Source organism: Streptopelia decaocto (genome assembly GCF_964273445.1).
Source record: "Streptopelia decaocto genome assembly, chromosome: 6".
NCBI classification, from domain to species: Eukaryota; Metazoa; Chordata; class Aves; order Columbiformes; family Columbidae; genus Streptopelia; species Streptopelia decaocto.
This window is the reverse complement of record NC_138660.1, coordinates 23,651,058-23,676,191: the sequence shown is the minus strand read 5'-3', so window position 1 is coordinate 23,676,191 and position 25,134 is coordinate 23,651,058. Positions and strand designations below refer to the sequence as shown.

Here is a 25,134-nt window from a genome sequence, read left to right as displayed (position 1 = left end):
TAAGTAGGATGAGCCAGTTCAGTTCTGAACATCCAGAAATTTTAGTACTAAACTGCCAATGGAAGCACACAAGGCACTGAGACAATTCATAAAGCTACACAGGTCTTTACATAAGGTTAATGGTTTGCTCGCCAAGTGCCAAGGTTCACAAAACAGGTAAATTCTTGTTTCTTTTTTTTTAAATCAGGTTTGAACTTTGTGCATTTTTCCTTAAAACACTTCACTAAAATCCCAACAGCAACCAGATGGGCTGAGGATATTCTACTGTTTTCAAGAACCTTATTAATATGAGACCATAAGAAAGCCTCAATTCTCTGCTCTTTAGATAGAGGCTTCCGTTTGCTGCTCCTGGGTCAGGCAGCAAGACAGCAATCTGAGCACAGCACTTGGATGACTAACACTGAAATGGGTTGAAAACAGCAGCAATCATGACAGAGACAATAAAGAACCCCAGCAATCACAGACAGCTCCAATGAAAAAAACAACGATAAAAATGCTTTCAAAAAATGCAGAACAAAAACAATTATGATGCTAAACCATAGTTTCTTAAAGGCTACTTTTCACTAAAGGGATTATGTATGGTATTAAGAATATGCATTTAAATAAAGCATATGGCATAACCAAATATTAGCCTAAGATCTTGAACACCTTTAAGAATGAAACTTGAAAGCAAACATTACAAAGTATCATAATAAAAACACTGATACGGCAAGGACGGTGTGTGCGGTGTTAAAAACTAGTCATCAATTAAAAAAAAGCTGCCTTCTGAAATGAAAGACACATAGGTATATTAAGTTAAAAGAACACAATCTTTGGAGATCTTAATATAAGCTGCTGTCTTTACCAGAGTACTTCAAATAGAGAATTCCTCTGAAGCTTATAATTGATAACGAGACCAAGGTAGAGAAATAATAGGATAAGAGAACAGAAATCCACCGGCTGTTGAATGGGGATGCACTGAGGGGTGCTTTGGGATGGCTCTCTCTCCCTCCTGGTGCACAAATGAGTGAGACAGAAGGAACATATACAAGCTGGATCCTTCCCCAAAACAATTCACCTCAGGTCTCCAATCGAGATAAGTAGCAAGGAAGACACAAAAAAGGTGTTTAAGGGATATTTTCTGCAACGTGCAAAACATTATCAGGCAGACTAAGGCGGTAAAACAAAGGAGTTAGCAAGAGGACTGTTGGTCTCCTCAACTGCACTGGAGAACAATTTTAGCTGGAGGAAAAGGGGACACGCGTTAGGGCAAGGCTGGCTCCAAAGGCAAGCTTCGGACTAGGGCATGGTGCAATGGGTTCTGAAAGGTAGCAAGTGAGGTCTGACATGAAGACTATGTGTTTACGAAAGAGAGTAAGTGGCACAAATACATAAGCTTGGTCCACGCAGGCTGTCAGAGCAGCAGAACATGTGCTGAGGGTGCAGCGTACGCGGTACGTGGGAGGCAAAGAGCAGCGTGTTTGGCTGGGAAGGCAGAGGGAAGGCGCAGGGCACAGCCTGGAGGCCGGGCGGGGAGGACAGGTGAGCCGGCCGAGGAAGGGCTCGGGGCAGGTCGGGGCTCAGCCCGGCAGCAGCGGGCACAGGGACGAGGCTGCAGGGCGGGAGGGCTTGGCCGGGCGGGGGCTCGGGGCGCCGAGGGGCTCGGGCCGGTACCTGGGCGTCTTGGCGGCGGCGCTCTCCCGGCGGTCCAGCACTCCGGGCACGCAGTTGGTGAGCTCGGTCCAGTCGGCGTGCAGCCCGCAGCTCCAGCCCGTGGAGAAGCGGGAGAAGAGCCAGGTCTCCCGGCGGTTGGGCCGGTAGCAGGTGCACTTCTTCTGCCCGGGCCGGCAGTCGCAGGGCACCTCCAGCCGCACGTTTTGCACCAGGTGGCGGCCGAAGGTGGTGCCGCCGGTCTTCTGGATGTGCAGGAAGACGATCACGTCCTCGCCCTTCATGTCGAAGGCGAGCTCCCGCTCCAGCTCCCGCACGGGGAAGTAGTACTTCTTCACGTAGTGCGGGTCCGGCGTGGGGAACAGGTCCAGCTCCTCCGAGTAGGAGCGGCCGCTGGGGGAACCCAGGCTCAGCCCCGGCCCCACGTACTGGTACAGGATAAGCATAAAGCACACCGAGACGGCCACGATCAGCAAGAACTTGCTGGTCCTCTCAACCATGGTCCTTCCCGCACGCTTCATGTGTCACCATCTCCCGGGGCTGCCGGCGCTGGGCAGACGGCGGCGGTGCCGGGGGGCGGGCGGCGGAACCCGGCGCCTGTGCCAGCCGCCTCCCCCCACTGCTCCCCGGAGCGGAGCCTCCCCGGGGGCGGTGGGCCGCTCCCTGCCTTCACCTCGGCTCCCCGCTGTCCCCGCCCGCCCCGCCGCGGGCAGCGCCGGGAGCGGGGCAGGGGCAGCCCGCAGCCAGCCGCTCCGGAGGGGCCGCGGCACAGCGGCGAACTTGGGAGAGAGACGAGCAGGAGGGGGGCGGAGAGGGACCGAAACGTAAAAACCAGCCCCCTCCCGCCCTCACCCCCCGCTTCAGGAAGCCAACCCCATCCCGCCGCCGCGCTCCGCCGTGCCCCAGCCCCAGCGGCACCGGCACGGCAGCGCCCGCCCCCGCCGCCGGCTGCACCCGGGCTGGGCTGGGCCGGCAGCGAGCGCTTCCTGCCCGCGCCGCCCCGCGCCCGGCATGCACAGCGCCGCCCGCGCCGCCCCGAGCCCGCCGGCTGCGGGCACACGCGGGGCCGCCGCTCCGCTCGGAGCCTCCGCCCGCAGCCTCGCCCGGCCCCGCTGCCCGGCCCGCAGCTGCGGCCGCCGCCGGGAAGGCGCCGCTGGCCGGCGCTCCGCGGTTAAACCACTGGCACTGCAGAGCCGGGTGGGCTGCGGGGCGGCGGCGGCTCTCTCGAGCACGCGGCTCGCATCGCTGTCAGGGACAGCCGCTGTACGCCACCTCAGTAATAACCTCACACAGCGAGCCTCGGCACTCCCGGGGGCGAGGTTTCTACTCCCTTTTTGCAACACCAGTTAGTAGGAACAGGAAGATTTGCATGGAAATAGGAGTAGGTCTTCCCACATGTGTCTGCTCCCGCTGCTGCCGCCACATGGGACACCACAAGCCTTCACTTGCAATGTTCCAACTGGATGCTCTGGCCATACAGAGGATCATGATGATGTCTGTGTGCGGGAAGATGCCTCTGCACGCCATCATCCACATAATTTGGAGATAATAATAACAACAGGTGAAGTTGAGGCAAATTTAGTTGGGTGCTATTTACAGAAAACTTTCCCAGCCAACTGCTTCCTGCGGACCTGCCAGGCAGCCTTCCATCCCCCAGAAATCATTTGCAATACAGTCTCATGAGTGAAACAAACCACTGGAAGACCCAGGAGCTGCCGGGCAGGTCGCTGGCTTGCAGCTGCATTCTCTGTGGGCAGCAGGGAGAGGTGCTGTTGGGAGGAACGGTGCAATAAGGACCTGCAGAGGCCAGCTGGTGTGCTACAGCTACATGTTAACCAGCTTACCCAAGCAGAGTCCTCTCCAGAAGCTGCAGAAGGGTCCACAGCTGGTCTGTCAGCCCAGCGCTGAAGGGCAGGTGGGGTTCACTTCCACAAAGTGTCCTGGCAACCCCAGAAGATCACCGTCTGGTGCCTCTGCCAGCTGCCTGTGAATGGAGAATGAAATGCAGCCCCGTGTCAAAGAGCACAGCGATGCTCAGTGTAGGGGCAGTCATACTGGCACTTCAGCTAGACACGAGGTATTGTCTATGCAGAGTTAATAATATGAACAATTGCTGATTTATAGCAAAAAAAATTCTAACTGAAATGCCATACATTCTGTATTTACTGCTATTAGTGACAGTTTTCTTAAGTTTACGGTGCTCTTGAAAACAGAAGTTACTAGTTTTTAGCACTCTGGCACTAAAATATTCCCATTGGATTACTCTTACATAAGACACAGGTTGTGTCTTACGTAGGTGTAAGGAAAGACATGCAGATGAGCCATTGTTAAACACTGGGTTAAATTTATAAGGGCTTAGGAGGAAATGAGATCCCAGATTTTCATTTGAACACCATGACTGATAAATCTGCTACATTTTGAGATGGCTGCATTACTCACAAGTTGTGAAGCCCCAGTGAGTTATGCAGTTCTTCCCAAACAAGTAACAATAAAATGTTTATAGCACCCAAAAGCATCATATAGTGTTCAAACCATTTATTTTGTTTGATTTTTTTCCTTAGAAGTCTGCTTCTTATTTTCTTCTTTTCATGTAGGCTAGTAACTCCAGAAACAATGATGTCATTCTTACACACAAAGTTCAGCTAACTCCAGCAGCATAGCATACACTCAATTCAAAGGTTTGAAATTTATATTAGTATTTGCAAAATACAGGCACATACACAAAGTTTACATACACAGTTGGACTATACACCACGGCATAAAAAATGCCGAGCAGATTTTAGGATTGCAATGTGTTTGCCTGGAGTTATAAATGTATAAATATTTAGAAATGGCAACTATGAAGAAATCAGCCATTAAGTTCATTCCAGTTACCTGAGTTATTTATTGTTAATGCATTGTTTTAACTGTAAGATATAAAACATTTTGGCTTTTCTCTTTAGTTATACAGATGAATATATTCCAGTGGATTTCGTTACTGATTTACATTTGTGGTAAACATAGTGCCTGTTAGTTTGTGAAAGAACAAACTAAAATACCATCCCTGAAAGATAAACAGACCACAAAGGCCCATGCCCTGCTCATCTCCACCCACGCACACAGGTACACCCCAGCCGAACCAGGAGACACCGCAACACCAAAGCTCTGGCGCCAACACTCTCATTTTTCCTCAAATGCTGTGGAATCCTTCCCTGCTAATTCTATATGCTGCTCCAAACTGCTGGTATTTCCAAGGTGCTTCCAGGTATGACTCACCTAGGATCATCACTTAAGCAAACGCTTAAATCCATCCTTATTTATACTTAAGGTAAAATTCCACTGAAGAGAAAGATAGAGTAGTTCTTTGCTGCACAAGGAGTTAAACATCAAGTACTGCATCACTGCTAGTTTAGACCAGCATGTTTCTTAGATCAGAGAAGATCTGAGTGGAGTTAAAATAACAAGATCTACACTTTCCCCGGCCTTTCCATTGGAAACAACAGTGGAAAGAGATGAGAAATCAAAAAAATACAAGTTGTTACTGCTACCTCCTGTTACCTACTGCCACTGCCTGCTTATTCCGAGTTAACCTAGACCATGGGTTTAGCCATTTTCTACCTTTCCAAACTGCATCTTCCACTCTAAGGCCAGACTTCCCCAGGCTTTCCTATGTTTCACCTGGGATTCATCAGTGGGTCTGACTGGCTTCAGGAGCAGAACTCAGAGCGACAATCTGCAATCCCCAAGTTGCCTAAACACTAAATGTTTACAGAGAACAAAAACACTTAGAGGAAAAATGTATTTTTATCTCTAACCTGTGGACTGGGGGAGATGCACTGCAGATTTCCCCTCTCTGCATTCTTCTAGGCAAATGCAAACGGAAGCCCCCATGCTTAGCCCACTGAAAAAGTCCTTGGACACTTCAGTGTCTATCTGCTTCTTTGCATCCCAGTTTGGGAAAATAAATTTTGCAGCCTATTCCTGGCACAAATCCTACCCTCAGTTGTCTAATGGCTTAACCTGCAGCCAGTCCAGCGTGCACTGGGATCCGCTGTCTCTCCCCTGCCTGTACAGCCAAACTCCAACTGGGCTCTGCCAAACATCCCTTTTTCCACTAGCAAGCCTCACATCATCCCTCTCTGAGTACATAACATTTTACGTCGCCTTCGTGTCCAACGCAAACGAGGTTACATCAGCCACACAGATAACCATCAGGTGTCCATTTAAAAATGATACCAAAAGCTGCAGGAACTCCAAAATCAACAGATCAAAGGTCATGTTGTATTTAAATCTGCACTGATGCAAGCTAGGACTTTAAAAAGTGGTGGCAAAAATAAACCACATCTTAGGTGCTAGGAGATCAAACCTTTAACGTGGATTCCACGTGTTTTATTTTTTCAATATCATTTCCTTTATTCTGTGCTTGACAATAGACAAGACCACTTGTAGCAGTGGCTCAAATTCTGCTCTTTTATAGAATACACAACTGAAATACCTAGTGACTTTCCACTCCAGGTCTATGCCAGACTGAGCAGAACATCTAATACACACAACTAAAAATATTCTATCTGGAATTTTCATAGGAATCCAGTCAATCCAGGAGCATAAGTTCGATTGATTTTCAGAGGACAAAGTCACATCAGGTACACTTGGGAGGTCTATTGTTTTTATACATTCCCTTACACTAGCCTGTATCTGTGAAAGCATTAACTTTGAATTCTCACTACAAAATAAATCAGACTGAAGTCAGGCTTATGCTAGCTGAGTTACTACACCTAAACTTGATCTACACTCAGCCACTTTCCTAATCAAGAGAGACCTAGACAGCTAAGCCAGCACTCATGACTTATTCATGGATATTGCTAGGAGCGAGATACAAAGATTAGAGATCCTCTTACAAATAACAAGAAATAAACACAAATTTTGCAAATGCACTTGAAAAGTATTTTACCATTTGCTTGCTACTGGCCATTGGATGCTTATATATTTACCTTAAGATCTAATAAAATATTCTGCTTTATATCCCACAGGGGCTATTGCCTTCCCCGCAGAGAAGCTCTAAGTAGTGGCTTTGCTCTGACTTAGAGAAAGCTGTCCCTTACAAAGCCACTAGTTTGGGTGTAAGTTACTAACAGCTGAGCTCAAGGTTTATGTATTTGCAGTTAGAACTCAGATGAGTTAATACTGAAGTGAGGATAAGCTCAGATATAGTAAGAGTACAGCTTATTACAGAAAGCCTCCCGTGAGAAAACAGCAGTAGGAAACATGTAAACCACATATACCACCTCTGCCACCAAAACCTCAATGAAATACTTATCTCAAAGCCTAATAAATAAACAGTAGCTTTATTAGGCAAGGGATGTCTAATGGTTTCTTGGCACAGACGTTACACTAGTTCACAGGAAACCAGTGTAACTTAGTTATCCAAAGCAGAAAAAAAAAAAAAAAAAACCAAACAACCACCCACCTCCTTAAACACTTACAAACCCGAACAAATATCTCATTAAAGACAACTTAAATAAAGCTGTACTACTCACAATTAAAAAATAGAGAGTATTTCCTTTGTATTTCCCAAAGATAAGCTCCCTGTTTCCCCAAACAGGTTGGAACAAACCACTTACCTTGTTTATTCCATTTTTTTTTCCTGCTCCTGTAGGAAGAATGGGCATGCGATATTCTAATCTGCTTTGGTGATACCCAGGTGTGTGTACCACATGACAAGTGAATGGTGAAGGATTTAGCACTTGTCCTGTGATATCGATGCTCAGACCTACAGCAAAGTGCAGAACAGAGGTTTCTAAACTTATTCTGCTTATCTGTTGCAGCGTGAGCAGCTGTTCCCAGCACACACACGTGCACAGAGTGGCAGCACTCACACACCATTCTCCTGAGATCCTTGTACTCCTAGCTGGAAACCCAGAGCAGTTTGGAAGCACCGGTATAAAGACCCTATGGTTTCAGTACTACTGCTGTATGTTTGCCACAACGCCACAGAGCTATCCCAGCCAGCACGGTGATCACTGCTCTGAGTACAACACAGTTCCAGTTCAGTCAGGGAAGCAGGTACTGGAGATGCCAAAATCTCTCAGACTTAGCAAGCCTGGTTCTGATTTCAGACTCTCGCACTAAAAGGGTCTCCTCTTTGAAAGCTAATAAAGACTCTTAGAAACCTTGGCAGGAATCAAAACAGTAAAGCCACTAACAGCTGACCTAAACAAAGGAAAGTCCAACTTCAGCAGCTACAGAGATGAAATCTGAGATTTAGAACTACCTTTGCAGACCATATGGTTACAATATGATGCCACTCCCTCTTCTCATGTGGATGCTGTGGATCTGAACATCTGTGTCTTAGCAGAACATCTGCATCTGACTGGTCAGACAGAGCAAGTTACCTTATGATTGGCTCTTTTCTTGCCAAGGGAAGATGGTTCAAGTAGATCTGCCCTTCAAGCCTCTATTTGCAGCTCACAGCTTCAAGACCTCACGTGGCCAGACAAAAGCAAAAGTTGATTTTACCAAAGCTGCATATACACACTGCCAAATCCTTACTGCATATGGAAGACCCAAATGTCTGTCAGAACCTTGAAACACTTGAAAGACCTTAGCTGATCTCTTAAAATATATGAACACCTACAAATTTAAGTAGGGAGTTGGGACTGCAGCTGAAGCATATATATCTAAGGAACTGATCCATCTAAGTGAGAAGTTTCTGGGTCCAAAGAGAAGGCACAAGGCTCCAGCTGCTCTTTATAAAAGCTCTTTTTCCTGCTTGCACTGCAACAGCTGCAAGATGGTAGAAAGGAAAGGCCTATTTGTTAGTAGCATATTATTACCCAGTCATACATGGGGATTAAATAAACACAAGGGGAGCCTGGGTTCTACAAGATCTCAGTTCCCCCCAACTCTGTCCTGCAGCAGCTGTCCCTGTGACATGCCTGTTAGCAGGAACAGGTGTAATCCTGCCAGCCTCCCTCCGTAAAACCCCTCAGAACACAAACAGGACACAAACACTTGGCTGCTGGTAGGGATGGGAGCGTGACAAGGGTCACAAACTCTACAATGGTGGTCTCATCGTGGAAAGCAGTGCAGCCAGAAAAGCTTCTGCATGTCGACTCTATCCACACCCATAACAGGCATCTAGACAGTCAGAAAATGGTGCTGGAATAATTTCTGTGTGAATAGTTCAGTAACTTTCTGCAGTGACCTGAAGCTCAAGACTGGCTTGTGGCCAAGCTTGCTGGCATGGATTTTTTTGTCATACATATTAATCTAAATATAATTGGAAATAAAATTTTGTTTTATTTTTATGCTCTTCAGCAGGTACCACAACACACAAGAAAGATCCTTGTTCTCTGAGCCACTGGGACTTAGATATAAATGTCCTGTTAACACACACACACACACACACACACACACTGTTTCTTAATGTTTTATACCATTGTTTCCTTGATCTTGATCAAAAACCTGACAACTCAGTTTGAAAATTGCATTCTAAAGCAAATGTGCTTACAGGTTTTTGACTTGAGACCTCTGTGTGATCCTCCAGGGAAACAACTAATCAGAAGAGGCATTCATCCTTCCTTGCTGATGCTGGAACATACATGGTGAACAGACAAAGCAGGGATGCTAAAGTTCACAGGAACGGAGATAAACAGACAAAAGTAACTAATCACTTTCCCCTTTAAGCCCCAAATTAAGAAGCTATGTAATGATGCAAATAAGTTGAAATCTGTAAAATAAAATGCCTATATAGCAATCATATGCTTAGAGATGTGCAACTGAACTGAAAATGTGCACAATTCAGCTCTTTGAAGGCTTTTAGACAGAAATCAACCACCTGAAAAGTGCAAAGAATTTGAAGTGTACTTCTTAATGGATTTTTTTAAAAAGAAATTGACTGGCAAAGCCAAGCTGTGGGTAATCACAGTCTCTGTCTTGTGTCCACAGGATGAACTCTTTCAATTACACTGCTTCTCCAAGCAATGTAGCAGAAGGGCTGTACACTTGACCAACAGAAGTCTGAATACTTTCTGGAAGAAAGAAAAAAAGCTGCTGGTTTTAGAATCCCCTAAATGTGGGGAAAAAATGCAGAAATAAAAAAACTCCTCAGTTTCACGATATTTGAAGCATCACAGATTGCGATTGTCAGTATCTTATCAAAACAGTCTTTATAAAAGATACCAAGATAAAAGATACCAAGTACCCAGTCAACACTTAAGAGCACGAGGGAAAGGAATTTTTTGAAGATTGCAAGACCAAAATTAAGTCCACAACATTGATAGTTAAAGAAAAGCTCCCATAAAAGGAACCCTTGAGCATGAAACATTTTTAATACACAGCAACAAGTCCCAAGTGCCCTTTCACCAAGTCTCACAAGGCAGGTAAGCATTAAACTCTATGACTGAAAACCAAACCAAGCACCCAGCACTACACTGAACTTCTGCTGAATTTTCTCCTCGACTTGACTCCTGGACACTGACAATTTCAGTTAACTGATTCTTTTCCCTGTCACTACAAATCATCCAGCTCCATACTTCCATTTAAAAATGTTTGCTGCAATAAAAAAACAAACCAGATCAAACCAACACATTCCTGCCTCATTCTCCTTTGTCAGGAGGAAGAAAGGTTACAGTCAACAACTGTTCACAGCCAAGATTATGGGAGAGAGTTCCACATCATCCCCTGAGAGGATGCAGTGCTACCTGCTTTACTGTACCACTTTCTAACCACTGGATGATGCTGGATGGAAACAAAAGAAATTCCAAGACTTCTTTGTCACTGACAGTAAATGGGACCTAAGCAACACCAGCCAGTCTGGCCAATTTGTGCATCTTACAAAGAAAAACACAGAGCATGCATACTCTGCTGTAGGAAGCCCCAACTATTTCCTCTAAAATGCATATCATGGAAAAGGAAATAAATTGATATATAGACAGCAACTTTCTGTTAATTTCCCAAGTTTTGCTCTCTCCCTCTGATGCATTTATTGTAGAGACGTTAAAACAATTGCAGTTTTAATGAGTAGGGTCTTTTAGCTAGCCTTTTATATCTCTTTTTTCCTCCAAGTTGATAAAGTTTCGTTTATCACCAATTACCTTCCTTATACTGCAGAGAGGATTAAAATATTTCTTAGAGAGTAGGTTTTGCTACAGAGATTGCGGTGGGTCTGTGCAATGACCCAGGCTCCTGCACACTGCTGTAGTTCAAGATGCTGGTCCCTGCCATTTTCTTGAGTGGAGCTGATGTGCATGTACTGTGCTCTGGGATGAAAACCTTACTCTGACATTGCTTTCCTTTATTAATAGAGTATTTATCTGTAGTGAAAGGAAATGCCACCTTGTTAATTGGAAAAGTGTTACCAGAATAATATTCTTAGTTAAAAATGGAAAGAGCTGAATTTATGAAAACACAGGACATTGTTTTCAAGAGCAATGACTCTTTCAAACTTAGTTTCCTAGGTTTGCTGCAAGTTTTCATGAAAAGGCTGCTGAAGCCAGAGGCAAGAGGTCATTTTCTCTAACACTGGTTGAAACAGGTACAAGTATCCTTTCCACAGAAACACACCTGTGTTTTCCATAGCAGCTGGACAGGGTAGGGTTCAGGCACTTGCTAACAGTACATAAGATTCTGTTGTGGACCAAACAAACTTAAGGGTAAGGTATGGTGCCTAAAAAATGGAAGAAGAAAATTTCCTCTTTCCAACCAGAATGTTAAAGCTTATCTGCCATTTTGGTAACCTCTTGGAAAAGAGCTTTTGAGAACACTGAGATAAGAATCTCTGAACAGAAACAGGCTAATGCTATTCTTACAATGGAAATAGCCTTAAATAAAAGGAGTTCACACAGGCTACATGTTGTTTAAAATAAAAGTACTATCCTTTCTAGTTTGTGCTTGGCAGTGTAGTGAAATGTATTATAATAGTGCCCAGTGTGGACAATCTGCTATAATAAAAGTGATTTATTTTGGAATAGTCAGTTCACTTCAAATGCAGGGTAGTTCTGGTATAACCTTCTCTCCTGAAGCTATTTTTCCTAGAGCTGTGTCCATACTGAGAACTATTCTGGAATTCTTACTGTGGTCATTTCCTACCCATATAGATAAGCTGTTAACTTATTAAGGAATTGGAAGAGATCATGTTAAGTGCTCAATTTCGAGGGCAAACCACTTTGTGAGTGACATCTGCTGTTTCATGTGATATAGGGCAGAGTTTGGGGCTTTGTATCAACATTAAACTATTGCATCAGTTCAGACAAGAGGCTGACAGTTGGCTACATGTTTGCATTATCAAAAATCAAAATGCAAGACAACAGGCAAAATTAGGGCAGTTGAAGAGCAAAAGCCAAGTTGGGTAACTGCAATGCACTGGGGCATTTGAACTAAGAGCTACTTCTGCTCCTGCTGCTGGCCCGCCACCTTAACTGAGGACGTTTTCTTGAGTGGAGAGGGCATAGAAGGGAAGGGATTTAAACTCTATCCATGACAGAGAAATGGAAATCGGAAATATGTTGTATTGAAGCAAAATCTGTAACAAGGCAGTACAAGTGCACTTGTCCACAGCATCCCTTGGAGCAATACATGAATGTTGCTGATAACTACTGCTGCCACAAATGAAAAGAATCTGAATATCCTCAATGAAGCAGAAACCAAAAAAGATTGTGAGTACTTCATTATCCTTCTTCTGATAATCCAGCAAAACACAGTAGAAAAAAATCCCACATCACTCCTGGAGAAGATTTTTGTATTGGTTTTGCAGAAACTTGAGTAAATTACAGTTAGCACTTAACTCTTCATAGCTTCAAGGAGCAGACAACTGCCTGCTGATAAGGTCAAACCTCTGTATGATGTTTGTTGCCACTGAACTGGCAAGAATTCCTTCAGATAACTTCAAGACAGTCAACAATCCCATATGCAAAATTCTAGAACCCATATAAGAAATGGATATGCATCAGCAGACCACTTTGGTTTGGATATACAACGAATTCTGATCAGCAGAGAGTGACAACTGTATGGTGTTTTGCTACCACAGCTTTTTGTGCAGACCTGCAAAAAATAGGTGAAGTACCTTTGTGCAGTCCAGCCCTCTATTGTGTGCATGAAGTGTCCAGCAGGGTCACGGGTGACAGTTCCCAGGGAAGTGCCCAAGGGGCTGCAGTCCAGCTCACAGCTCTGAGCCCTGCACTGACAGTGCCCCATCTCTTCTGCCAATATAAGCTCTGACAAAGATGCTCAGCTCTAGAAAAAGTAGTGAAAAGTGCACATATTCCAGCAACAGGCCAACAACAACTGAACATCAGAAAAATGTATGTGGTCTCCTTGCTGACAATACTGGTTATAGCACAAAATTTCCACCTTCACTGGCATTCATGTAGGCACAGTGGGAGCTTGAGTAGATGACTGTCTCCAGCATGACAGCAACGCTGAGAGCAGATTTTACTGCAATTGCACTGCAAACAGCTGTGGAAGGCTCATTCTCAGACATAGACCAGCCCAGCAGCACTCAGAGGGCAGCATATGGGCATATTGACCAGCACCCTGCTCTGGCAGGAGCTGCAGGAGGAAAATGTACTGTTTTCTGGTCCCCTTGCACTGCTGAACTGCAAGATGCTGTGGAGGGGAAGGTCAAAATGGGAAAAGCAAAATACTCTGTCATTATCTCCCATCTCGGGTCCCTCAAGACTAGTTTGTAGAAACCACTCTCATGCTGGGAAGGGGTCTGGTGCAAGAAACACATGTAAGTGACTGACAGGAATAGCAGTTACGGTTTCCATACACGACTGCCTGTCTCAACGTACCCTTAAATTTTTAAGAGGTATGAGCTGAACTGTAATAACTCACAGAATGGTAAACTAGCATTGATTTTAGCTTTCCTTATTATATCAGCTATAATTGGCAATGGTTTGGGAGCTTTTCAAATAACTGAGCCTTCCTGCATTTTGGAGGAGCAGGAACCTCTGTGGAAAATATAATGTGGGCAAGTTGAGAGCAGATTATCAGCAAATTTTCAGACCTTTCCCTAGGTAGGCAATCCCCCAAAGAATTACAATGCAAAAGGCAAGCCTAAGAAGTACAATCATTTGTTGATAGGGAAAAAGAATGAAGACAACTTTTGTGGCATGCTGGAGAAGAGGGGGGCAGGAAAGTGAGTTTCTTCCTCTCCACTGCAGATCAGCTGTGGAGAGGAAGAAACAGGATCTTGGTCCCAGACATCAGCCTCCATGAGAAGAACTTGTGCCTGTTCCATGCCACTCTGTCCCCCGACCAAGATGAGGATATTGATGCTCTGCAACACATTTCCCTTCTCGCAGTACTTTTGAAGCAGATAGCTACACATTAAACCATAAAAAGATCTTGCTGTAGATCCATGCACTAACAATTCACAGCAGTAAACTTCATCATATGCTTTTTAAAAAATACAACTTGAGTAATGTGCATGCAGGAACATTTTACATGTGTTGATATGAGAGTGTGCAACCACTAATAAGTGATCAAAAAGCCTGTTTTCTGAAATGGGTTTAGAAAAACATTTGCTCCTGAGAACTGAAATGTATAATCAGCAGCTTATGACCTTGGCTAAAGAATGATAATCACAGTAACAGACAGGGAAGTTTTGAGAAATTATCATATGCAGAAAACCATGTGAACTAAAGCCATATCACAGTGTGCTGCCATATCCTGTGTGACTCCCTTTTTTGCACTGTGGTATGTTCGATAATCACTGGACCTTGTGCTCCCAAGTTTACTAACTTGGGGTAAATTTTATGAACTTAGAGCCATGAGGGTGATCTTTACAATGTTTAGTCTGAACAGCTGCTTAAGTCCCAGGATTTGTGCCGTCTTACCCTAGTCCTACACTAAGCACAAGCCCTTGCTCCCTGCAACACAGCAGCTGTGTGGATGGAAAAAGCAAACACATACACAGACATGACTTAGCTTTAGACACCCGAATATCCAGTTTTGACCATATTTTATTCAAATTTACTTTTGTCTTCTAATGGACTATAATGGGAGAGAATAAAGGGAAGGTTAGTTACTATATAACGTTTTCCTGTATATGACTACCTCTAAATAGATAAAGCTGTTAGTGTAGCCAAAAAATGTATGACAATCTTGTCCACTCAAATATGAGCTCATCCCATCTTTTCACTTGACAACTAATGGAACTCACTGCAGAAAGAGACAGCAAAAGATTCTCAGGGGATCACTTGAGAAGAATTAACTCCACTGAAAATAGAGTTATATCTGTGCAAAAGCCTAAACTGAACACCCATGAAATTTAGTCTGTAACAAAACAGATCAGAGTTCTATAAATTGCCCTGATCTTGACAGGATGGTGAACTAAACCATTAGAGGCAAATGCTCCCTGATCTGGCATTCTTGAAGACAAATTTGTTTTTCCTCTAATTTAGATGCAGCAAGTTTCTTTCCCCTTTCAGTTCTTAATATTATCATATCAACCATTTTTCCTCCTGAAAAAGAAAATGAAGCTATCCCAAATTAACAGATGTGTGAACACAGCCCTATAAAAACACCAAAAAACCCACCCAACATGTTAAGCTGCTTGGCAATCATACTTTCAGCAAGTTTGTTATTACTGTTGCTTTTTAAGTAGTAATGCTTCACTCCTTCAAGCCTCATAATCTTTTGATCTTGTTCTAAAGTCTCTTCAAATCTAACTCCTAAGAACAGTTTTCTTTTGTTATCTGGAGTTTTGTATCACTACTAATTTTTAACAGTGCATCCTGCTGATATATTAAGCTGAGATCAAGAATTGGTTGATTTTCTATCTGAACATTCTTTGCAGCTCATGTGACTTCAGACAGTGGTCTAAGTCACTGATATCAAGTTTTTGTGTGTTGCTTGTTTTTAATGTGTTTTGTATTTAATTAAAATTATAAACCTTCCTGCCATAGGCCTCAAATAAATATGTGATGCTGATACTAAAAATACTTTGTTTCAAAATATTGTATATCATTGGGAAAACTGAACACTTAACAAGTTATGTCAGGGACTCATCACATTGGATCCTGGGGCCCCTAAGCTTTCCTCCATTGCTATAGGTTGTGGCATTAGTCTTTTCCTTAAACTCTGTTGAACATCTTGGGCACAACTCCTTCCCTTCACAGAAGCAGGACCCTGGTGCCCAGATTGTGCTCTGACACTCTCAAGTAGGCTAAGAATTCAATTTCTCAGGGCCCTAACCCTGTGAGCACTTGGGGTTTTCTGTCAGCCTCTTCAGGAACACAAGCAAAAGGGCACCCAAGATTTGGGAGGGCTCCGAAACACCACCTCATTCACTTATTTAAATCTGTACTCGTAATAAGTCACTGGTTGCTTGCTTCATTTACATGCAGCTGCTTCCTTTCTGCTCTTCTTCATTCTGGGCTTGGAAGAGTCAGGACCCTGTCGAAGTGAACATTGGGTCTTCTCTCAACAATTGAAACTCTGCCTTTTCCCTATTCCACCTTTGTTTGAGGTTTGGCTGATCAAGCAGTACTTCTTCACCATGGACACATAACTCTTACATCCCTCCCCTCTGCACAGACTTGCTGTATCTCTGATTCTTTCCATTCCAGTTCTTAATGGTTACAGTACCCAGGTAACATTTCAACCTCACTTGGATATTGTCGATTTACCAAACTCTGTCCTCTATGTTGCATTCCCTCCATTCTCACATGTGAATGCTTCAGTTCAGCCTCAGTCATTCCCTGCTCACTTTGAAAAGGAATCAGTTTGAGACGGGCCTTTTAGCAGCATTTTGATGAATGGAATATGACTTGCATTTCACACTTAATGCAATTTCAGAAGCAGCAGTTTGAGATACTAGAAAACTTGGCAATAAAATGCCAATTAGCTGTGACTTAACACAGTGTGTTAACACAGTGTTTGAAATACTCAATATTCTCCTACTATTCCCTATTATTGAATTGTATCCGTTTAGTCCCATTATGCCTTCTTGATAAAGAGATTACGCAGTCCTTTCCTTGCCTGCCCACTCCACAGCTCTCAGGTGGATTTTACAGGCTCTTCTGAGCTCCATGCTGCTGTAACCAGCTGCTCCAATAGAAACCCAGCTTATTTAAAGCAAACTCTGATATATCTCTACTGTAGTACAACAGCTATGAATGAAGCTGAGGCATATCTATTGAGAAAAAAGTTGGAGAAAGGGAAATTCCAATTGGATATTATTAAAAAAAAATGAAAAGAGGATGGTGAAAGATGGAACAGGCTGGCAGTTGAGGAATGTCCATGCTTGGAGGTACAGAAAGCCTGACTGGGCTGACCCTGAACAGACAGATCTCACTTGGCGGTTGACCCTGCTTTGGGCAGGAGCTTGAACTGGATGACCTGCGGAGTTCCATTCCAGCCTAAATCATATTATTCTATTGTTAAATTAGTATAAACCCACCACAAAGACAGTTACATGATTTTTCTTTTTCTTATTTGCCTGATTTTCAGCAGTGTTTTCAACTAAAATATACTGCAGGAAGATAAATTTCCTGTCTCTAGCTAGACATGCAGTTTAGGTTACTTTGACTATGTCATAAACTCAGGCATTTGAACATAGATGTTACCAGCTGCTCTGAGATACATCAACAGCCTACGGCAGATCTGAAAAATACTTCACCTTTCCCCCATACTTAAGTCATTTCAGACTACATCTATAGCACCATCAATATAATGTTATTGCTGATGTTATAACAGCCTGAAGGACACCTATAGCCAAACCCCCTTACATGGAATATGGAGAAAAGGCCCTTCAGGAGACACGGGATACTCAAAGGCACAGCCATAATGTTCTTACGTAGTAAGCAAAATAAACCCCTTGTTCTCCCTTTTGTTATGTTTCCACAGACAAAACCAGTAGTGCCCCACTTCTGTGGGATGCCTCTGTCCCTAAAAACTGGTTCACAAAACGCTGAGACACTTCTTTGTTAGTAAGCTCACAGTCACTGTTGAAATGCCCTTCTTTTCTTCCCCTCCTCTAACTCACCCTGTTCCTCAAACTGCTCTTGGACACGTTGTGTATGAATGTTGCCCACTCAGGGTTACTGTGACAGTGCCATGTAGAGGGAAAGCCTGGAGCAGTGTGTGATTGAACAGATAGATACACCTAGGGATGGGTTACGGCACAGTGTGCTGGAGACCTTATAAAGAAAAAGAAAAACAGAAAATACCAAAACACACAGCAACCAAAACACCAACCACAAACCACTCAAACCCAAAAAGCAAGTGCTAGTTGTTGTAAATGAGGAACCAGGGCACAGCGCTCTGCTCGTCCCAGTGAGGACATCCTGTGTTACAATCCCATTTTTGGTTCCCTCCTACTTTCTCCAATGCCCTTTTCCTGTTTCCTAATCCCAAAAGACACTCTTGCTGAGAAATGAAAATCACAACGCAACTTGTCGGGCAGAAACCTCTCCTCCATACCTTGCACAGCCTTTAATATTAAACATTGCTACCGTAAAGAAGGTGCTAAAATTCTTTTTACATGAGAGTTTTGTTGATTTAATGGCACTTCTAAAAACATAGAATTTCCTTATGCTTGAGCCATGATTTGCAGTCAACATTTCTTCCTCACCCCCACCCCTGCCTCACAAGCTTAGTTTTGATTTAAATCAACGGCTTTTTTGTACATATAAGCCAGAGCTCTGGGAAGTGTTTTACATGGGCATAAATACTTAATTGGGCTCCCATGCCAAGGTAACTGTTTGGCAACAGCTGGTATGTTTGCATAATCTGGCCCAGGTCACAGCACAGTGGTTTGTTACATTGCACTTTAGCACTTGGGATTTGCTGTTATCCTGTTGAGTATTAATACTGGAAGAAATTAAAGTGCAACTGGAAGTTTGGTGGAAGACAAGCAAGAGGGCCAGTACAGCATTCTTTACATGTGAGTAGTTTGCTGTAGTGCACAGAAAAAGAGAATATTTTTATCATGAGCATTTAATGAAGTTTGAATAAGAGTGCCCTGGAGTTGTAGGAAGTATCTTTCCTAATGTATGGAAAACCCTTCAATTACAAAGGAAATACTTTTGACTCGTAACTTGATCTTTGTAGCAAAGGGACAGCTTAAAAACTAGGCAACCTTTAAGTTTATTAGAATTTACACTGGATCATGGCTTTGTAAATCTCTTTAGTAAAAGAGTCTCTGCCCCAGGGCTAACTGCCCTTATTCAAAGGCACTACAATTTATCCAAGCTCATTTCTTAATTGCAACCATTACATACTTATGCTTACTAGTTTATGAAGAATAACACACTTGTCTGCGCCCTAAATTACCACATTCCTACTGGAGAAGGAAAAAAAACCTACAGAAATGGAAGTCACAACACAGGTGTCAGTGGAGAGTCAGGTTTTGGCAGATGCAGTTTTTGACAATCGCATCTTCCCTGATCATGCTCAAACCACTCTCAGCTCCCTGTCCTGATCTGACTGCAGGGTCATCCTCGCTGAAAATGAGAAAGACACAGACCCAGGAGGAGCACGGCAGAACAGCACCAGCTGGGAGCTCTGACCAGAGCCACCAAGACCAGAAACCGCATCGAAGCAGGTTTGAGAAGTTGAAGGAGAAGTTGCATCTTTAGAGGTATCTGGTCTCACGGAAGCAGAGCATCAGTTCCAGACTCTGGAACAATACCTGATATGTTCTGAAACTGTCATTTGTTTTTTGCAAGCAAAAATTCCTAAAGGCAAGACATCATCCCTTCCCCTCCTCTGCTGCCTGGCTATATAGGGAACACTACTGTGAAGCACTAGCTCAACTGATTAACTTTCTACTGCTGCTCATTGATTATGTCAATACTCAGATAATGGAATCCGAGTAGGAACAGGGCAAGAGGTCATATTACTTTTCCATAAAACCAGGAATTTACCCATTTAAAACTGCATTTCAGAAATAAAATAACCTTATGTTTGCAAAGTCAAAATTTGAAACTTGAAAATATCAGAAATAAAGCTTGCTTATGTAATCTCAATTTTGCTCATTTTGCTATCAAGGATACAACATCAAATTACATTAGACATGTACTTCTTACTACAGAACTCCATTTTATCCTGTACATGGAATGGACAATGCCTATGGAACAAGTATGTCTTTAATCATTTTAATCTTGATTATTATGGTGAAAGACCTTATTTACTGAACGTTACTCTCCTTTCAATCTGAAGAGAAAAATAAAAATGCCCTTTTGAAATTTCTATTATGCCTTATTTTAAAATAATAAAAAGCATTTGTATATGTGAACAAAATACAGCTTCACGTGCCCATCTGAGATGACTGGGAACATTACCTACATTACAGAAAGGATCTGAGAAACATCCAGATTAAGGTAAAACTACATAACCTAACACTAAACGTCCAATCTGTTATGACAAAGATCTATCTTTAGGAATACTTCTGCATTACAAATATTTGCTAGTAACATTAGTATAATCATTAAGACTTAGCAACTGTTCTGTAATTAAGGCATCAAAACCTCAGCTAACCAGCTCAAAAGAGTAGAACATACATTTATTTATTACCTAAAGGACTAGATTAAGCAATGATTTGTGCAGTTTCTAACACTGGAGTGTTTGACTTCTCAACCTCACTAATATTTTCAATTGGGCATGTGTACAGCATCACAGATCCCTTGTTGACCAATTACATGATGCTACTGAACATCCACTATCCAGAAAAATTTTGAGATCATGTTCAGAGACAGAGCAAAAAGTTGGTGATGTTCTCATTCAAAAGTTCCAAGCTAACTTTACTGTTACAGTACTTTTCATCAGAATTAGAGCGCATCTCCTCTCTTAGCAAACTGCAGGAGCTACGAAGATGGATTTGTGACTCCATGTCTTGAAACTTTATGCAAAGGCTTCACACAACTCCATCAAAAAGGAAGTAACTCTAAAAAAACATAATGTGCAGTTAATACCTTAGTTTGTATGAGTGGCTGCCCCAGTTTGGTTCCCATGGGAGCCCTGGCTGAATTACTGAGTACCTGGGGGGCCTGAGCACACCCCTGTTCTTTGTCATGCCTCAGGTTTTGTTGCCTGAAATTGAAACATCTCACCTCAAGAATCTAAACCAAAAAAATTAACTAAATTACTCCACGGCTGAGTAGATTCATGCAGTTGTTCACAACGGTCAGCTTCCTCTCCTGAGTATCTTCCATGGGTTTGTGGGCTTCTTAGCCCAGGTCCTGATTAGCAGTTGTTAAGAGTATCAGTAATATCAGCATCATCAGTAAGAGACCGTCAATAATGTTGGTCATTTGTTATCTTTTGAGTCTGACCTGTAAGAATTTCTTTCTTACTGTGAAAATTCTGCAAGGATGCTTCTTAAAAATCATTGGCCTTGGCTTCTTTATGACTGAAATTCCAGGTCAACAGCTACCTTGGAAGGTGAAAATGAACACACTTGAACAAAGTACTAGACAAATGGCACCCAGATACAAGGGCCACAAGAAAAAAAAAAATCCCTTTACTACTACCATAGATTTCCATCAGGTTTTAAACACTAACAGAATACAGGATGAGGATAGCAGGTCATATCCCTCTAAGGCTACAAATCCAGAGGGTCGTATTTCCTTTCTCTGAGTGCTTTTGATATTAGATAATTAGTATCCATTCAACAAAAAAATAAAATGAAAGTTTAACCCACAAACCATAAACCCCACAGTATTAGTTGTAAATGTGTCCCATGTAAGTTTACTTCTACTTGGTGTAGATTTGTGAGCTTAGCAATTACAAATATTGCACTCCTGCTCAAAAATGCTTGAAATAATACATATTCTGGGCCCAAAAAGGTACAACAGAAATTTGTTAAATAAAATACAAATGAGGAATGCAGATTTTCACACCTGAAGCTCATCAGTTCTGAGATGCCAGAGACTTTAGCATTAACTGGATCTCCTATTACGAGGAAAACTTTAGAGGACTTGAACATTTTAATACATCATGAATCTTAAAGAAACAAATCAGATGTATCAGTACTGTGAATATTACTGTTTTGGTTTTGGACATATTATTAAAGGCGTAAATACTATTAAAAGCATAAGATTGACAAAGGTTTTTAAATGCTTTTCTTCAGATGAGTTTGTGGAAAATATTCCTTCTGTCCTGGAAACAATCAATAAATTAAAATTATTTTTAAAAGCATACTTGTAATTCCGAGTACAGCAAAGGCATTGGAATTCTGAAACTTAGTTACATTTTTGCCTTGAGCAAGTAATGTAACCTCTCCCCCTTCTTAGTTTTCCTGTTGGTAAAATAAGACTGACTTACTTCAAAAACATGTTGCAAGCATTACCAAGAAGAAAGTTTATAACAAGTATTGAGGTAGATAAGGTACTGTCAGTATATGGTAAAACATCCTCACGACAAGGGGCACTGTGACAACCTGGCAATCATAAAATTGAAGATTCAGCATTGTTAATATAGTGAGATTAGTAAGGTCATAACACTGCAAGCTGGCATTATTTTTGTTATTTGGCATCAGGAGAGATTGCCTCCATAGCATATTTGCCTAGCTGAGTATTGATTTGGCTTCTCTGATTACAAACGGAACCTAAACTGATTAGAAAACAATTAGGAGTAAACCTATATGAAAGGGTTTATTTTTTTCTCTTTTTTCTTCTTGACCAGTTAATTTGATGTGGCATGAATGAATTTGACTGTAATTTTGCCACTGACTTGGAAAAGCAGGTAACAAGACCATGCATTATCATTGCTGGTTCAACTATCAAGTGTAAAAATAAAGATATTTATTAATTCTTTGCCATTGTTAGTTTCCTTACAAAAGGAATAAGAAATAACATACTCCCTTATTACATCTGACCTTTGTGCAGTCTTGCTGAAGTTGTACTGCTTAATGTAGTCTGTTTGTCCCTTTAATCGCTCATCTAAATACTAAACCTAAGAGTCTAATGGAAAAGTTGCTGGGGATTCCCAATAACTGCCTGATCTGAAAAAGTCTAATAATGATGTAGACTACAAAAATATTTGCCTTTAAATTTTATCAGCAGAAACTAGTTCTTAGTGCTATTCCATCCACAGTTTTTATGTAGTCCTATGCTACATAAATTATTTCTGTGGACAAATAACACTTTTTTTGTCCTTTGAACAGCAAACCTAACAAAGGCTGGGTTCATACAGATTTGTACACTATGTTCCTGAAGTCACTGCCTGCTCCACGCAACTCCCATGTTTTTACCCTGTTCCCAATGCGAACAGCCTCCCTCACATCCTGTATCTGCAGTTATACAACAGCCAAGCGCTACCAGGAATGACTCATCATCTCTAGCTACTATATATATCAGAATAGATAAGAATACATGTGCATATATCTATATATAACTGTATATATCAGAATATTTAATTTTCTATTTAGGAATCTGCATGTATCAGAAGGGTAGAATTCAACCTAGGTAGCTCTCTTGCAGAAGTAGGAAGTTCGACTCTTTCCTATATACAGCTAAAGATTTTTCACAGAACTCCTAGGAATCCATGTCCTTGGAAACACCACCCATCAATTAAAGTTAATTCAAACTTCGAAGAAGGCAAGAACAGAGGCAAAAAGAAACAGCCTAATGCTAAAAAACATGGCATAGATACATAGGTAACATATTAATAACTGGTTTATTCTGCTGTTATGGCTCAAAACAAACACAAACTCAGACAAACCAGTCTGGTACAAGATGATGTTGCAGCTGCTGCTTATCCATAAATGCTATGTGCCCTTGCCTGGATGTCTGCCACCAATATTTCTGATTCTTGTGGTCCTTCCAACCTGGTATGGCATTATTTCCCTGAACCTGAGGAACCTGCTCAGTTATACTGCTACAAGTGAGGTGAGGCAACTGAAATCCTCAGGTTGCTACACGAAGGAGCTGCTAACAGCTAGCTCTCAATCCTTTCCCTTCGGTAATCAGTACTTAGACATTATTTTTTTAGAGGTGTCTAGCAAGGAGGGCTCAATGGTCCTCATCATGTCAAGGACTTCAGGATAACTTCAGAGGTCCAATAAGACCGGTGGTTCTGCCTTGCTAGTTCAGAAGAATGACAAAAATCAAACAAAAATATTTATTTGGCATGCTAGGAGGGCTGTTCTTCAGGAGAGAAAGGAATCTAAAGACCTTAAAGAATCCACTGCTTTGTAACTTGATTATGGGAGAAACCCTCCCCATCTTATACCTTAAAGATTTAAAATCTTAATACCTGTTATATCAGTGCTCTGCTTGTCATCAATCAGCTGTTTAACCTGTACTTTCCCCATGACTTGATAAGAAAAACTTTCAGATGTGATGAAACCTGGAGGATTTGCATAGCTAACACCCTAAACTGGTTCCCTCAGAAAACTGGGCTCCTACACTCTGCTGTAGTGAACCAGGATACAGCTGCCACGGGTCACACATTCTCCTGTACAAAGAGGGAAGAGGGCTCTTTGGTTTCACATTTAGCAACATATTTTTAGATTAAAAATACTTGATAACTACTATTTGTTAGAGCTTTACGTACCACTAATGTTTATGCGGTGATCTTTCTTCTTATTATTTGACTGAAGAAACATTTGTTGCATGGGAAGCTTAGATTTATGGTGTCCTCAGTTGTTTATTTACTGCTATGTTCCTAGCTTTTATAAGGGATATGAAATAAATAACTGTCATTTTGCAACCTTGAACAGTTCTCAAGACAAAGTATTAGCTTGTGATTCTAAACAAGGGTCCTTATTCCATTTACACCTTTTTGCTAGCATTTATTCAACCTGCCCCCATGTCTTGTATCTCTAAAGCTACCAGTTGAGGCTTTCTGGATCATCTCCTTACGCAGGCCACTTTTTTTCCTTTTGATTTTCTAAAACAATTGTCTCCAAACCACATTCTTTATCAGTACCACAAGTCACTTTCAGAACAAATTCAGTCACGCTACAAACAGCTTTATCACTGCATTTCATATATGGAAGAAAAGTGAGACAACATTGAATTAAAAGTATACTTAAGAGTATTTGGAGATGAGAAGCCTAAATTTCTTTAAGTTACAATACTTCCAGGCACTACTGGCAAACATTTGTTGGACCAATGCTTCTTCAATTCTCACAGGGCACAGAGCCCTGAAAAATGGGAAAGAACATGGCCAAGAAACAGCAGCTTTCCTGGCTATTGCAAATAACTTTGGATGGTGACTCACAGAACACGAGGAAGAAGGAGCACAGTGGGAAAGAAGAGAGACAGGAAGCATTTTTTTTGTGATTTAGGTGGATTAGACAATTAGCTTAAAGATTTATATTTTCCACTTAATCAGGGAGAAAAATGGAAGCTATTTTGACTGAAAGAAAACACAGCCAGATAATGAATTGCTACTTAAGGATAATGGTAGTACTGCAATGTGTGTTCCATAAATAAAGTATTCTCCAGTTAAACAAAGACACTTCATTCCTCCATCCAAACAGAGAAGAGAAAGTAGACACAAAAAAATTGCTTGTCCTCTTCTAACCTAGACCTAGGTCTAAATTGTATACGT

The 25,134-nt window shown here is 42.1% G+C and overlaps 1 protein-coding gene across 1 annotated transcript in view; it reads right to left on the bottom strand.

The window, feature by feature from the left end:
- Window positions 1–2,608, bottom strand: part of HS6ST1 (heparan sulfate 6-O-sulfotransferase 1) — a 175,778-nt gene extending 173,170 nt beyond the window's left edge. The window contains exon 1 of the mRNA XM_082056551.1: window positions 1,654–2,608. Coding sequence (XP_081912677.1) covers window positions 1,654–2,171 — 518 coding nt within the window. The 5' untranslated portion in view covers window positions 2,172–2,608. The remainder of the gene's footprint in view (window positions 1–1,653) is intronic.
- Between the last annotated feature and the right edge of the window lie 22,526 nt (window positions 2,609–25,134).